The 15,246-nt window shown below is 38.1% G+C and overlaps 1 protein-coding gene across 2 annotated transcripts in view; it reads left to right on the forward strand.

Moving 5' to 3' along the window:
* The window catches only part of LOC105202144 (glutamate receptor U1), an 82,585-nt gene that overhangs the window by 35,893 nt on the left and 31,446 nt on the right, over positions 1–15,246 (forward strand). For both annotated transcript variants that reach the window (XM_039448106.1, XM_039448110.1), the window contains 3 exons: positions 635–802; positions 9,440–9,693; positions 14,381–14,589. In XM_039448106.1, the coding sequence (XP_039304040.1) occupies positions 635–802; positions 9,440–9,693; positions 14,381–14,589 (631 nt within the window). The remainder of the gene's footprint in view (positions 1–634; positions 803–9,439; positions 9,694–14,380; positions 14,590–15,246) is intronic.

Consider the following 15,246-nt stretch of genomic DNA (forward strand, 5'->3'; position numbering starts at 1 on the left):
TGTTTAATCAATATCATTTTGATGAGTCATTTTTCATTGGATAGAAACACCATGTTTATGGTTAAAAATAAGCATTTTGAATCAAATATGCATTCATGACATTTAAATCATATAAAATAAAAATAATTTTTATTTTGCTAAATTTTTGTGTAACTATTAGATATATAATTAAAGTATTTTATTACAAATGCGATTTAGAACTGCATTTGCAATTTAAACTTGCATGACATTTTGTGATTATAAAATCATTTGTATATACATGTATATCGCATTGTAATTCAAGAAAAAAATCAGGATGCTGGCAATAAATCGCAAAATATATCACATCTCTAGTTATAATATATTTTTGTTCAGTTTGCAATTAGTATACGAATAAAATTGATTGATTAATGATCATATGGAATGCGTCTCATCAGCCAAAATAAAACTTACGATTCAACATTATCAAACTTGAATGTGAGAAAATATCATTACAATTGTTTTAGTATTTTCTATAATGTTTCTACACTTTTAAAGATTACATGAAATAATTTGCAACTGTCAGAATCGAATAATTCGTTTTATAAAGTAAAGACATGAATCATGAAAATCGATGTATTAAATTTTCATACATGTTTATTCATCTTATATATAGGCTAAGTTTCAATATTGCAAACAACTGGGGACACAACAAAAATGGATCATGGGACGGTATGATCGGAATGTTGCAACGTCGCGAGATTGACATTGGTGGCACCGGTATGTTTATGTTAACGGAGCGCATCTCTGTATTGGAATACATTCAATTGTATACACATTCAAGGTAAAAGTACAATCTAAAATCCAACTAGTTAAATAGTTGATTACTATTACGTCACACGCAACTGCATTATTACAAATTTTATAAAATTATTATTCGCGAATAGCGTGCCCTTCGTAAATTGGAGTAAAAAAACAAAATTTTTAACAAATTAAATTTGTTGTTAATTATAAGACATACATGAATGAATTAAATAAAAAACAACATTATTGGTCTTGATAATAGCAACGAGGTAATTAAGTTGATCATATTATTCGATATATCATATTATTCGATATCTATATCAAATGTAAGAATATAAATTTTGTCTCAAGATCATATTTCTATAATCTCTTATTCGAGCTTGAGACACTAAAGAAATCTAGATTAGATTATCAAATTATTTAATAAGATTTAAATTAATATTACAGAACTTGTTTTTTTGGTAGATCACCGATTTCACACGCGATTATCTCTGTAGTTTGTACATAACTAAGATCTATTATTTTGCTTACAATCCTTTCTTTTTTAAAGTTATATTTAGAGTCTATATGTCTCGACCTGACGTAAAAGTAATTAGAAAAAGCAAATTTTATCGCGCTTAAATTATCACAATAAAATTTCATTGATTAGATCATGAGAAAACTATTTATATTTAATAATTATTTTTTTGACCATAAAAGTTCTTAACGCTAACGTTGTCGCGACGTGATTTCATAAAATTTTGATTCCATAAAATTGAAAGTGAAACTGTTTACTGTCTTTTCAAACATTACGATACTGCCGTGGACTTTTACTTAGCATATAAACATAAAGCATTAGTAATTAAAAGATTAAAGTGTCCAAAAATAATCGCGTATAGAGATCGGTCCAGCATCGTCTTAAAAAGATGCTAAAGTACCACAAATTATCGACATTTACAGCATCTAAATATTTTTGAATTGACGTCACAGAATCACAAAAATTTTTGAAAGAAGTGAAATATGCGCAAAAAGAAGAGGTGCTTAGATAAATTTTACAAAAAACGCGAACAAAAAGTTAATAAATCATTAAAAATTTATTCAGCCGTCACCTGATTAACTTTAATACCTTTTACTTTAATACAGAAGTTGTGTAGCTCGTACATACAAAATAAGAATATAGCACCCTTCAGAAAACACGCACAAATAACACTGACCGTGTGAAATTACGACTGTACGTCTAACAAAAAAGATATCCTAATGTGCTTTTACCGCATGCGTATTTCGCTCAGCGAAGCTGAACTGTCATAAATAGAGCAGTAATGGTGTCCAACAGTAGTTAATAGGTCTTTTCACAGATGGTGAAATAAGAACAAAGATAGATCTATGCGTTGGACAAGGAACGACAGCCTGGTCGAAAAATAATCTGCAGTACCGATGTCGAGAAAGTTCTTCCGTTACTTTAGCATCCTCTTAAATACATAACTTGTGATTTTATCAACAAGCAAATATTTAATTGTAAAAATAATGTGATATATCGACTTTCTGCGCGCGGCCTAGCTCGCCGGTCCACTGCAGTGGAAAGAGTCCAAACGGGAGAAAGAAAAGAATCTCGGTATTTAATAATTAAGCGGTCTGATGTTTTCTACAATGCGTGAACCACTGATTTATTCTGTCTCTTCACCTGCCAGATACGTGTGAAGCTGGATAAGGTTGCGGAGAAATTAAGCTAATTGTTTTGAAGGGTCTGCAGGGCAGAATCGATTTACCAACGCCACGATAAGCACATATACTTCACTTGATTTTATTGAAGTAGAGTCGTGTACAATAAATAGTTAATTATTTTAGCTTGTAACAGATACGCAGCGCGAATCGAATACAACAAATATTGTCGTCTTCAAGCACCTCGAAGTAGTGACGCGCGTTGAGTTTAGGAAGCAAGGACTCTTCGCCCCCTACCAAGCTACTCGATCCACTCGTTCGGAACGTGAGGAGCCCGTGATCCTTTACCACTTTGTATAAAGTAACGCGTTGATATTCGGACATCCAGCTCGCCTCGTCGCTTAGACCAAATGATGAATCAGACAGATAATGGGCCGGATGCTGCCCGCCGTGCTGACTCGGTGTGGATCAGGAATCATCTCGACTCGCTAGTAGCGATTGGAAATGGGCAGATCTTCCTTGTTGGACGGGTCAGACGGAAGGTTGAGGTGTCGATCGTTATGACGCGCATCAAGTTATCCTCCCCTAGGTGCGCCTCCGCCACTTGTCCCAAGACCCATTTTGTTAGTGAATGGAATTCGTCTTTGATCAGCACTAGTGCTCCAGGCTTCAGGTTTGAGACGCATTGCCGCCATTTGCCGAGGTGCTGGAGGTACTCCTGAGACCACCTGCACCAAAAATATTCACGCATGTTACTTATTAGTTTGTAGCTACATGTGATTGTACCATAGTGATCGGACAGAGACGAGGCTTCAGGAATGTTGGTCGGAGATTCTCCGATTCTAAAGTGCCCCGGTGTCAAGGCTACAGGATCAAAGGGATTATTACTTAAAGAATAAAGTGGCCGGAAATTGAGGCAAGCCTCAATTTGGCAAAGGAGCGTAGTAAGTTCTTCGAACGTTAGATGGTGATCCCCAAGGACCCGTCATAGATAATACTTGGTGGATTTGACTCCCACAGCTCGCCGAAGTGCGGAGCAGAGAGCGGTATGAAAGTCCGCTCGGTATTGTCTTAAGCTAATTAGGCTCAGCAATCTTTAAAAAACTTAGCGGACGCAGTGAAAAGCTCTCGTAGTTCTCGGTCGGACCCCCGGAAGTTTGTTCTATTATCGCTCTTGAGGCGAACGCAGTGTCCTCGTTTCGCGATGAAGCGGCAAAAGGCAGGAATGCTGAACTCGAGAGGTCTGACACGGCCTCCAAATGCACCGCTTTAATGGCCATACAGATGAACAAGCAAATTAGAAGTGCGGATCATAATAGGCCCAGCGTAATCCACGCCGGCAGACAGAAATGGTCGCGCTGCTCTTACTCTATCGAAAGGCAGTTGGCCTATTTGTTGCTGTGCAGTTGCCCCTTTGAAGCGTGCGCAGATTACGCACATATGTATAGTCTTTTTAATTAAAGAGTTGGCATATAAAATACAATATTTGTGGCCCACGATGCTGTGCATGAGTTGTGGACCTCCATGTAAACTCCAGAGATCCGCGTTACGCATCAAAAAAAAAAGGAGACTATTCTTTGCAAAGATGACCGGATGTCTCTCTTCATAGTTGAGGGATGATTTCTCTAGCCGTTTGTCCACGCGGATTAGATAGTCATCCCTCAGGAATGACCAAAGAGACAGTAAATTTGAGCGTCGCAGTACCGGAGTTCCGTTGGACAGCGCAGCAACTCCTCTGGAATAGAGGCGCGCTGTGAGATCTGAGCCCAACGGCGTCGACATCGCTCCTGCTCGATCACCGTAAGGAAGATCGTCCCAGGACGTTGGGCACCCGGCCGGAATTTAAGAACGCAAAAACACAAAGCAGAAATATGGATGAATTTTAAATAAAAAGAGAATCGCGTCAATAACTCGTTTGCTTCTGGTTCGATATGAGCCACGTTAATCTGAACCCGACACTCCTCGTTGACTCCCTGAGAGTTATAGGTCTGCGTCCTTTAAGGGTCGCGTTCCGCTTTTAACCATGCAGGGCCCGACCATATGCGCAGGTCAGCGAGCTCGGAAGGCGCAACTCCACGAGTGCCCAAGTCCGCCGGGTTCTCATCTATGGGTACGTAGTAATATCGGTCCGCTGGGATCACCTCCTGTATCGCGGCGACTCTGTTTGCCATGAACGTTGTCCACGGGTGAGCGCGCAGCCAGGCCAGCACTACCTTGGCGTCCATCCAGTCATAGAGGTGCTTCTTAGTCAGGCCCAGACCCTGACAGTTCGGCATAACAGTTTTACAGCAAACAGTGCTTCACAAAGCTCGAGCTTGGGAACCGAGATTGGCTTGGTCGGAACTATTTTTGTCTTCGACATCAGTAGGGCTGCTCGCGGAGATCGGTTCGATGAGTAGACGAGCAGATATATTGCCGCGGCTTAAGCTCGCTCAGGTACATTTGAAAACATGTGGAGTTCCCACCTTTCTTGAATACCCGTCCACCGGAATATTTGGAGGCAGTTGAAACTTGGTAAAGCTGCGTAGTAATGTATCCATTTTTAGCGTAGATCACTCGGCATGGCTTGGTCCCAGTCCAGGTTATCTAGCTAGAAGTCCTGAATGAAAATTTTAGCAGCGATTATTACCGGGGCTACCCAGCCTGCCGGGTCAAACAGTTTGGCCACATAGGATAGTACAGTTCTCTTGGTAGGTTTCAGGGCAGGAATCAGCTTTGAAACAGCTCTCAAATTGAGCGTGTCGTCAACGGAATTCCAAAGAACGCCCAGTGCGCTCACGCTTTTGGCTTCAGAGATTAAGCGTTCTGCCTGATCACCGTCGGGAGTGAGCGCGGCGTGGGCGACTCCTGCCCATTTACTTAGTTGGAAACTCTCGGACTTGAGTATTACCTCCATTTGGCACCTGACCTCCAATACTTCTGTGCATCCTCCAATGCACCTGTGAAAATGTCATCAACATAAGAATTATTACGTATAACGGCAGCACCCAGTTCGATGGAGCCACTTGCCCAGTGGCAATTGTTCGGTCTCGTCGTCGGCCAGTTGTAGCAATGTCCTGATGGCCAGATAAGGGGCCGGAGCGGTGCCATATGTGACCGTTACGAGGCGGAAGTCCGAAACCTGTCGCGACCTCTGGTCCGCCCGCCATACGATCCGTTGGAGGTTCGTGTCGTCGTGGTTAGGCAGACATTGGTGAACAAATTGGACGAAACGTTTTAATAATGTCGGTTGTAAATACGAATTGGTAGAGATGCCATCGAGTGATAACGAGCCACACCTCTGATTAGAGCTTTGGCATCGGCAATAATATATCGTTCAGTGACAGTCCGCTACTGGTTCGGAATGAGGAGTTGAACACAACCCGTATTTTCTCGCTCGAATCAATAGCTTTTACCACAGCGTGGTGCAGTAAATAATAAGAACTGTCATCTTTTTTAGTTCTAGGCTGCAACGGTTCCAAAGCGGCGTACTAAGACATGAACTCAGTGTACAAATTACGAAGGCTTGGGTTTCTTGTCAACGGGTATTCTGTTACCATTAGCAGACGCAGAGCTCCAAATCGTGAGTCTCCGAAATTTGTTGACAAACCTAATTGCGCGGGAGGCGCACGCTGTAACAACTCTTGCCGTCGCATGTATGAGTCTTTTTGAACATCTGCTTACAATAAGCGTCGTCGGATGACAGTATTTTGTCACTCGAAACCTCTTCTATCTGCCAAAATCTGGTGAGCTTTTTGCTCAGATCTAACTGCAGGGTCGTGGCATGATTATCTATAGTCGATTGCGTAGAGTCAAAGCCGTTTATCGTGCCCACGAGCACCCAGCCAAAGACGGTTGAGAAGGCGACGGGCTCCACAGGTGCACAGCGTCGAATACCGCCGTTGTACAGAATCCCGAAAATGTCCACTCCAAAAACCACCTCGACAGCGGCCGGCTTGTTGTAGTAGGAATCGGTTAGCTGAATTCCGTGAATATGGATCCAATCCTTTCCCGGGACATGTCGTTTTGGAGTAAAGGAAGTCAGCGTCGGCATCACAAATACTTTTGGCAGAGCAATTCTCGATGAGGGCGTTTGCTTAGATCTAATGAGTGAGTATCTCACTTTTTCCGTCGAAACATCTTGAAGACTTGTAACAGTAACATTCACCTTTTATCTTAGTAGTCGCAGTTTTTGTGCTACGCGTTCTGAAACAAATGACGCCTTGAAGGCGGAGTCCAGGAGGACGCATACGGTCAGCGAGTTTCCTCTTTCACTGATTACGGTAAATACGGCAGTAGCGAGCAGTGTGCCTCCACTAATGTTGCTCGCTAAGGTGGCCATCTTCTTTGTGTTGCCAGAATCGTTTAAGTTGACTGTTGATGTGGCAATCGGTTCTGCTTCCAGAGATGACTGGAGTTCGGATGCAGATTCAGTTGCACCGAGGTGGGGCATAATGTGGTGTTTGTCGCCATAGAAGCGACACCTATTTGTCGAAGGACAGACCATGAAATGATGTCCATATCCCAGACAATTAAACACACACTTTTAATTTTTTCACCAATTTACGACGCTTTTCAGTAAAGAAATTTTTGAATTTGCTACAGGTGCGTACGGAGTGACTCTCCTTGCACAGTGGACATTGTAACGTTTCACTGGCACTGATGGCATGTGATGATATCTCATGCAGGCGCCGGTTTACCTTACTCTTTGTAGCGATTGCAACGTTTGGTTCGTTTGGAGCAGCAGCGCCCAGAGCTCGTACGTGTATGAGTAAGAATTTTTTCAGATCTATAAACGAAAGAAACTCGTGTTTCCTGTCGTTTTGATTCCTACAACAATCATGTCGTTGTGTCCAATTTGTCCACTAGGATGTGAACGAACTGTCGTCCCAGTGATGTACTAGACGCCCCATCGTCTGAAAAGAACGAGTCGTCTGATTAACTGTGCTGACCACACGGTTAATCTCCTTTACAGATGCCTTGGAAATAGGCATGCAGTTTGACACAGCTTGCATATAAGTTGATAGCAAAACTTGACTATTGTTGTATCAAGTAACCATTTATTCCAGGCTGATCCATAGCCTTCAGTGGACATGCTAGAAATTACGGCCTCTCCGGTTAGGTATGACTTGAGGTATTGTAGTTTTTGTGTGGGCGCAAATCTCTCAGCATTGTGGACCAGTGATTTAAAAAGATCTCGAAACCCTTTCCTGGCTGGTTCCTGTCAAATGTGGAAAGATCGAGAGAATTGCATTTGACAGAAGACTGTGGAAGCTTCAAAGCTTGCAAAGGGTTTCAATTTTGCTGCATTGTTTAACGTAGAGGTAATGCATGTTTTTAATGAAATGTACTGGTCCTTGGTTTGAGCAAACGTGTTCTGCGTCATGTAAGTAGTTTTGTCCACCTTGTCGTAAGCCAGTAGTGCCTGATGGCCTTCAAAGAATTTGACCAGTCTCCAGTAGTTCTAGACGCAACGTCAAGTAAGCACTTGTCATTTTATCCTTCCCGACCTTAAGCGTGTTTTTCCAGAACCATTCGATTAAACTGTGTGCGTGGAATTGCTTCTTGATCGCTGCTTCCATTGCAACGATTTTGAGTGAGAAGGCGTATAGATAACAATGCTAGGCAAATTATAACTGGCAAGAGTCTACTTTGTCGTCAAATATTTGCAGGATGTTGCTATGTGTTGCAGCGGCTCTCTGTCGTGTCGAGGTTTTCGCGGACGCGGTCTCGAGATCTCGGTGTAAGGTAGATACACGGCGTGGCTTTGCGGACTAATCGACAGGCGGGTCGGTTTAGCCACGTGCGTTGCAAGAGAAGAAGGCGGGAGCCGTGGCAAATCGTCGAGTACCACGACGAGATTTCAAACTTGGCAATCCCGGTTTTTTGGAGTTGCTACAGGAGCGGATGTTCGGTGCTCGAGGTGAAGGCAAAGCCTGGTCTTTACGCCAATACACTTGGCTTGGGATTTCGGTGTCCTCGCTCTCAGAAGATCAGGTACTGCGCCTTCGAGATAATTTTTCTCGGAGGCGGAGTACCTTTGTCATAGCCAAGACATTTCGACCACTGGTTTTCGAGCGGGAGCAGAATATCAGCGTACCGGAACAAGCAGGGAAGATGGCTAATAAATAAGGTGATTTCTTCTCGATACACGGCTTTATTTATACACAGCGACTCTGATCGCTTCCGTTATTTTTCGGCGCTTGAGTTGCCGGGATAAGGTAGATCACGTGCTTTTTTCGAGTGTGCGTGCACGCCGACTTAATGCGTGTGATAGCTCAACGTGGTTCTTCTGGCGGCGCTAAGCATAACATATACTTTGGTGAGGATTAAAAGTGGGCACCCAAGGTGCTTCTGGTTATAGCCCGGCGGCTTTTCCTGACTGTTGAGGACGATACAATTCTGGGATGCATCGTTACAAATAACAAATAAAAAATGTTCGTTTATTTAAATATAAAAGGAAAACTGTCAGATAATAGATTTATCGAAAAAATAATACGATATAAAAATTTTGCTTAAAAAACCATATTAATGAAATTCCATGTTATTGCTTTAACTTTATATAACTCGAAATGTGTACAGCCGAATAAAAAGATAAATAACAAAAAAACACTTAAGTATATGTACATTCGTGTGATAATACACTCAAGTTTAAGAATGAGGAAATATGAGTAATTAAAGGTTAAAGGTGTATCTTGTGAAAAAGTTTAGAAATGCTCAAAAGTAGAAATGCTTTATAACACTTGTCAGTTAATATATATTTGCATATTAGCATCACTAAAAAATAGCGGACTACTAAAAGAATAACTCCAAAAGTAATTGTTAGAATACGTTACTTAATAACGGAAATAATAGGGGTAACCGTATTATCGACAGTAATCATAATATTTTCTTCTCCTCTAATGATATCATTAGTAATATTGTGTAATATCTTTCCTATCGTATATTTATTGTATATCTATTTATTCTTAATATCTTTCTTAATATCTTCTACTTATTATTGTTAGAGATTTACTAATTATTAACTATTACTAACATTAACTTGTAAAATTTTTCACAGTTTGTGTTTTGTGTTTCGACAACCTTCATTGTCGACTATGAAAAATATCTTCACTTTACCTTTTCAACAAAACGTCTGGGTAGCAACAGCCATATTTCTCGTTCTCGTTTTTTGTTTGTTATATATATCTATAAAATGGGAACATTATCGAGGTACTTCGAAAAAGTCGGCAGCTTATTGGAATCAACTAAATAACAGCAAACCAACTGTTACTGATAATTTTTTCATCCTTTTAGGCGCATTTGCTCAACAAGGTACAATCTTATATAAAAGCTTTGTAATTCTCAATTTGTAAATAAAAAATAAACTTATACAAAGTAGAAGTTTTCCAACGATTCGAAGTAACGTAATACTATATTAAAAGTTGTTAGTTACAGTTACTTTGATTTTTTTTAATAAAAATGATTTGTTAATGATAGTATAACTTTTCATAATAGTACTTCTAATGGTAATTCTAGATTTGAAATAATCATTTTGAACAAACGACGCATTAATACGTTACTTTTACTCTTTATGTAACGAATTAACTAATGAGGTATTTCTCTGATATGAATGAGTAATGGTAACGAATTATTTGTTGAAAGTAACTGTTTTCTAGCGTTACTATTACTATCTCGGAAAATTGCATATGTGTAACGTCATTATCATATTATTATTATAAGAAATTAACAATAGTAGTAACAACATTATTTGTAATTTCCATAACTTCCCATTCCTGAAGATTTTTATTTTGGAATACAAGGTCACTTCTGTTATTTTAGAATCCCTTCTCACTTTTTACTTTTACACGAAAACAATGTATTTGTTTTAAGTAGTTACATTTTTTTTAATTACAATTGATAAATTTAAAAATATAATTACTTTAAAAAATATAGTTTTTTAATCCACAAATAAAATATTTTCTTGAAAAAAAATAATATCAATAAAAAGAATGTTTTGTTGAAAAGTAAAACATAATTATGCGAGTAAGAAGCTATTTTGTTAAACTTAATAAATCTATTAATCTGTTACATTAGATGTTCAATTTGGATAAAATATAAATAAAAAAAGATATTCAAACGCAAGAAAAAACTTCAAGTTTAGAACAAGAAAATTATTAGAATAAAGACAGAGTTCGGAAAGTTACTTTTGGAAAGTAACGCACCGTTGGAAACGTTACCCTAAAAAACTAACGCATTACTGTTACCGTCACTTTTTGTAAAAAGTAACACGTTACCGTTACCGTTACTTGGAAAGTAACAATTTGTTATTTTTTTGTTACTTTTTGGTGATGTTAAAGTAGGAATTCTTTGACATAAAACAAATTTATTTAATGCATGATAAAAAGAAACATTTCATATTTTTTTTTACAAAATCCGCACATTTGGATATGAATACCTTCCCATGTCTTTTCATAGTTTTATCTCTTCTTTCTTATATCGCCTTCGATACACGTGCAACTTCAAATGTTAAAACATTTATGGCCGATATTCATAGTTGATTCTTATTTCAAGATCATCTTAATTATGTCTTGAGATGCTGATACGTCTCTTTAATTGGTTGATGGAATCTTAAGATGATACTTAAAGGGGAAACCTAGTGTAAACAGCAATTTTTTCTTGATTTAAAAAAAATATAGCAAAATTTATTGAATGTAGACAAAGTATACAATAATATTTACTATTTAAATTAATTAAAAAAATTTTGTTGGTGTAGAAAAATTTTAAAATAGCGACACAGCAGCTGCTTAAAGTTGGCTCCTTGAATTTGCGCCGGTCTACACCGAGGTCACAAAATTAATGTGAAACAAAAATTTCAAGAAAATTTTGTTAGTTTATATAAAAACCCACAGTATATCTAAATAATTAAAAAAATTCATAAAATTGCAAAAACGGCGACATAAACAAAAAAATTACTTTAAACAATTGTTAATAATTATTGTTTAAAACAAAATATTAATGATCGGATAGGTATATGCTGGGACCAGATAGTAGAAAAATGAACATGTAAAATTTGAAGATAATCGGTCAAGTAGTTTTTGAGTTATATAGACCAACGCGCAAAATTGAGTGTTTTGAGAAAAAAACGTTTAAAGTTATATACCTACGCGCTCCAGCCGATGAGGCCGACTCACCTTTCTTTAAAATTAACACAAAAGAAAGTCTATTATAACTTTATAATGTTTTTTTTTTTCATATGTTTGAGATAATTTCCTAACAATTTCAACAAAAAACAACAAACGTGAAAAAAATCGATTTTACACTAGGTCCCCCCTTTAAGACGATCTTAAATATAAAAATTGACTATGAATATCGTCCATAGACAATTGCTACGTCCAATTACTACAATTCGACTGTTCGACCTAGACCGAGTGCTGCCAACCACTCCCCCACGCTGCGCGCGGAATGCAAATAGTGTGTGTGTGAGCCCGTACTGGTATCGTTGGCCCACTGTATGAAAAAACAAGTTGGTACACCCAAGGACTTTCATTTTGTCCATGGGAAAATTTTCTAAACTGAGAAGTTGCTATCTTTCTACATATTTACGGTTCATGATTAACGTAACGACCAATAAGCTCTAGTCGTTTCATTAATCATGAACTGCGAGTATGTAGAAAGTGGTGACTTCTCAGTTTGGAAAATTTCCCCATAGACAGAATCAAAGTCCTTGAGTGTACACCCAAGGACTTTGATTCTGTCCATGGGGAAATTTTCTAAACTGAAAAGTCGCTATCTTTTTACATACTTACAGTTCATGATTAAGGCTGCGGTCCATTTAGTACTTCTGAACGCTCTGAATGCTACGCTCTAAACGCTACGCTATGATCGGTCCACTAGTGTTACCAATATTACAATCACTACACAAGTGGACCAGTTTGTAGCAGTTGTAGCACTTGAATCAACTAGCCGCGGTTTATCCAAATTTAATAATGGAATCAGTTCCAATTTTAGTAAATGTTTATAATACATTCAACGATATAATATCTTATATATATGATAATGAGGAAGAAGAAATATAATTTTGCTTAATGAGTTATGAATCGAAGAAAACGAAGAACGCCTAAAATTGAAGGTTATGTAGAACGTATTATCCCATCTCTCACTGCTATGGAATTCAAGAGTCATTTCAGGTAAAGTCATAATTTTAATTTATTTTTTCTCGCGTAGTAGAAACAAAGAAAGTTAATGATAATAATTCCTTTTTATTGTCAATTGATATATCATGTTTAAACACGTATGAACACAAATACGGCCCCAAACAAACTATTGATGAAGCTAACAGCAGTTTGAGCGCAAATCGAAATGCGATTCAAGTCGTAATTTTCCGCCAAATATTGAAATGCTCCAGCTAACCCATCTCCTGAGGTGAGGCAGTTAGAGCGAATCGAGAGCGAAAACGATGACGTATTGATGACGTAATAAAAGCTATTGGGAGCGTTCCGAAGCGTCAAATGGACCAGCCATATTAATGCTACAAATGCTCTGTAGCGTTTGAAGCGCTAAGTGGACCGCAGCCTAACGTAACGACCAATAAACTCTAGTTGTTTCATTAATCATGAACTGCGAGTATATAGAAAGTGGTGACTTCTCAATTTGGAAAATTTCCCCATGGACAGAATCAAAGTCCTTGGGTGTACACCTCTGGAATTTGATTCTGTCCATGGGGAAATTTTCTAAATTGAGAAGTCACCACTTTCTACATACTCGCAGTTTATGCAAATTCGTATATGAGTAATAACGCATTTAAAGCGCGGGATTTAAAGTAGAAATGTTTTTAGACCGAAAATGTAACAACACATAAATTAGGCTTGGGAGCTGATCCAATCCTGGGTGTATTCTCAAAATAGTATACTTTCAGATAAAAATTAGTTTCATAGAAGTTTGTTCCATTTTGAATGGTCTGCGTATCCTTAAAGTTAGCGTGTGATCTTGAACCCTTACTGTCGAGGGGCGGCATTTTGTGAAACAATTTTTTTTTTAAATTAGAAAATAAATACAAGGTTCAAGGCTCCTAAAGAATAACAATTTAAATGAGACTCAGGGCCGTGCAGGGTGTTGTGCACTAATACAAAATAAATACCAATGTAAATAAAGTAAACGTTTGACTATTTAATAACTAGTCATCTTCAGTACAATGTTTGAATTGGATATATCTGCGATATCAGCTTACACAAACGTACCATATTGAAACGTGCTTAACAAAAAGTGTCGAAAAGCGCCTTAGTTCCAGATGTATCCTCGAGGAACGAGCGAAGGGACATCACACTTAAATATGAGAGTGTAGTGTGAACATAGACGTGGAAAAACCTTATTGAGACGACCATATTAGATTCGAGTTAAAATCCCAATAACATATTAGTTTCATTAAAATCGGAGGGAGACATCTCTGTTCCTTTTCTTGTAAGATATGGTGCGATTTAAGAAATTAAAGCATTTTGTAAAACTTTATTTATTTAACTTACAAATAAAAGTACAAAGTTATTTGAACATTACTAATCTAATTTTAATAGTACTATGATCATTACAAATTATAAAAATTTATTTATTTTACCCCATTTTGCAATCAAGGTACAAAATGTGTCGAAAGAGAGTAGCAAAGTTACGATTTTTCTATAAATATTAATAACAAAATTTTTATTGCTCTTAACATGTTGAGTTTAATAAAGGATGATGTTATGTAGTTCCCAAATAATCCTACAAAAAGTGTACAAGTACTGTAGTTGGATTTACCATATATGCAAGGTGGTGCGATTTAGGTGGTGCGATATCAGTAACCTTACCCTAACTGCGTTTGCACTAACGTTATCAATAAAATATATAATGACGTTACCAATTTGTTACTAAAAAAAGTAACTATTAATAATGATGTTATAAGGAACACGTTACTTCTTAATCGTGAATAAAGATGTAACTAAAATATGAGTTCAAAATAAAAACTTTTATTGTTTTTACACATTTGTAGGATATTCCTATGAGCCATACAGAATCCCATCTCGAATCGTCATTCTTATGTTACTGCTAGCTTCACTGAGTCTCTATGCAGCTTATACGGCAAACATCGTGACTCTTTTTCAATCTACCACGGACAAAATCAAAACCCTTTCCGATCTTCTGTATAGTCCATTAACACTTGGAGGACAGGATCTACCGTACAACAAATATTATTTCAAAGTAAGTAAATTAAAGTTAATTAAAAACAAAAATTAATCATCTCAGACAGCACACGGATATCCTATGGTCATCCATAAGATGTCTTTGATGGAGGACGTATCCCGTTTGAACACGTAACAATTGGACACCGTACGATTAGACACGTAATATGGAACACGTAACAATTGAACATCGCACGATTGGACACCACACGATTAGACACAGCACGATTGGATACCACACAATTGGACACCGCATGATTAGACACCACACAATTGGAAGCGCATTGCGTTTTTCTGCTATGTAAAATCGGCGGGTCCCGATAGCGCACATCCCGATAGCACACAAACCACTCACAATGGCAGATGCCTAGAGATTTTCCGTAGGTTGGGTTAAATAAGTCAAGATGATTAGTTGGTGGGCTATCGGGATGTGCGCTATCGAAACCCTCCCATGTAAAATATCTGTGCAATGACAAATATTATTAAGAACAGAAAGTGTATACAGAATACCTACCCATCTTCAAGTTGATCAAAATCTTCCTTAATAAATTATTATTTCGTTTGTGAGAGCCACGCTTTTCGGTGACGTAGGTTAAGTCAATGGTGATGTTTATCGGAAAGTTGTAAAACAGCAGAGACACCACCGAGACGTTCTTCGACGATGTCGAAGTCCCGG

This window comes from Solenopsis invicta, chromosome 1 (assembly GCF_016802725.1).
Source record: "Solenopsis invicta isolate M01_SB chromosome 1, UNIL_Sinv_3.0, whole genome shotgun sequence".
Classification (NCBI taxonomy): Eukaryota; Metazoa; Arthropoda; class Insecta; order Hymenoptera; family Formicidae; genus Solenopsis; species Solenopsis invicta.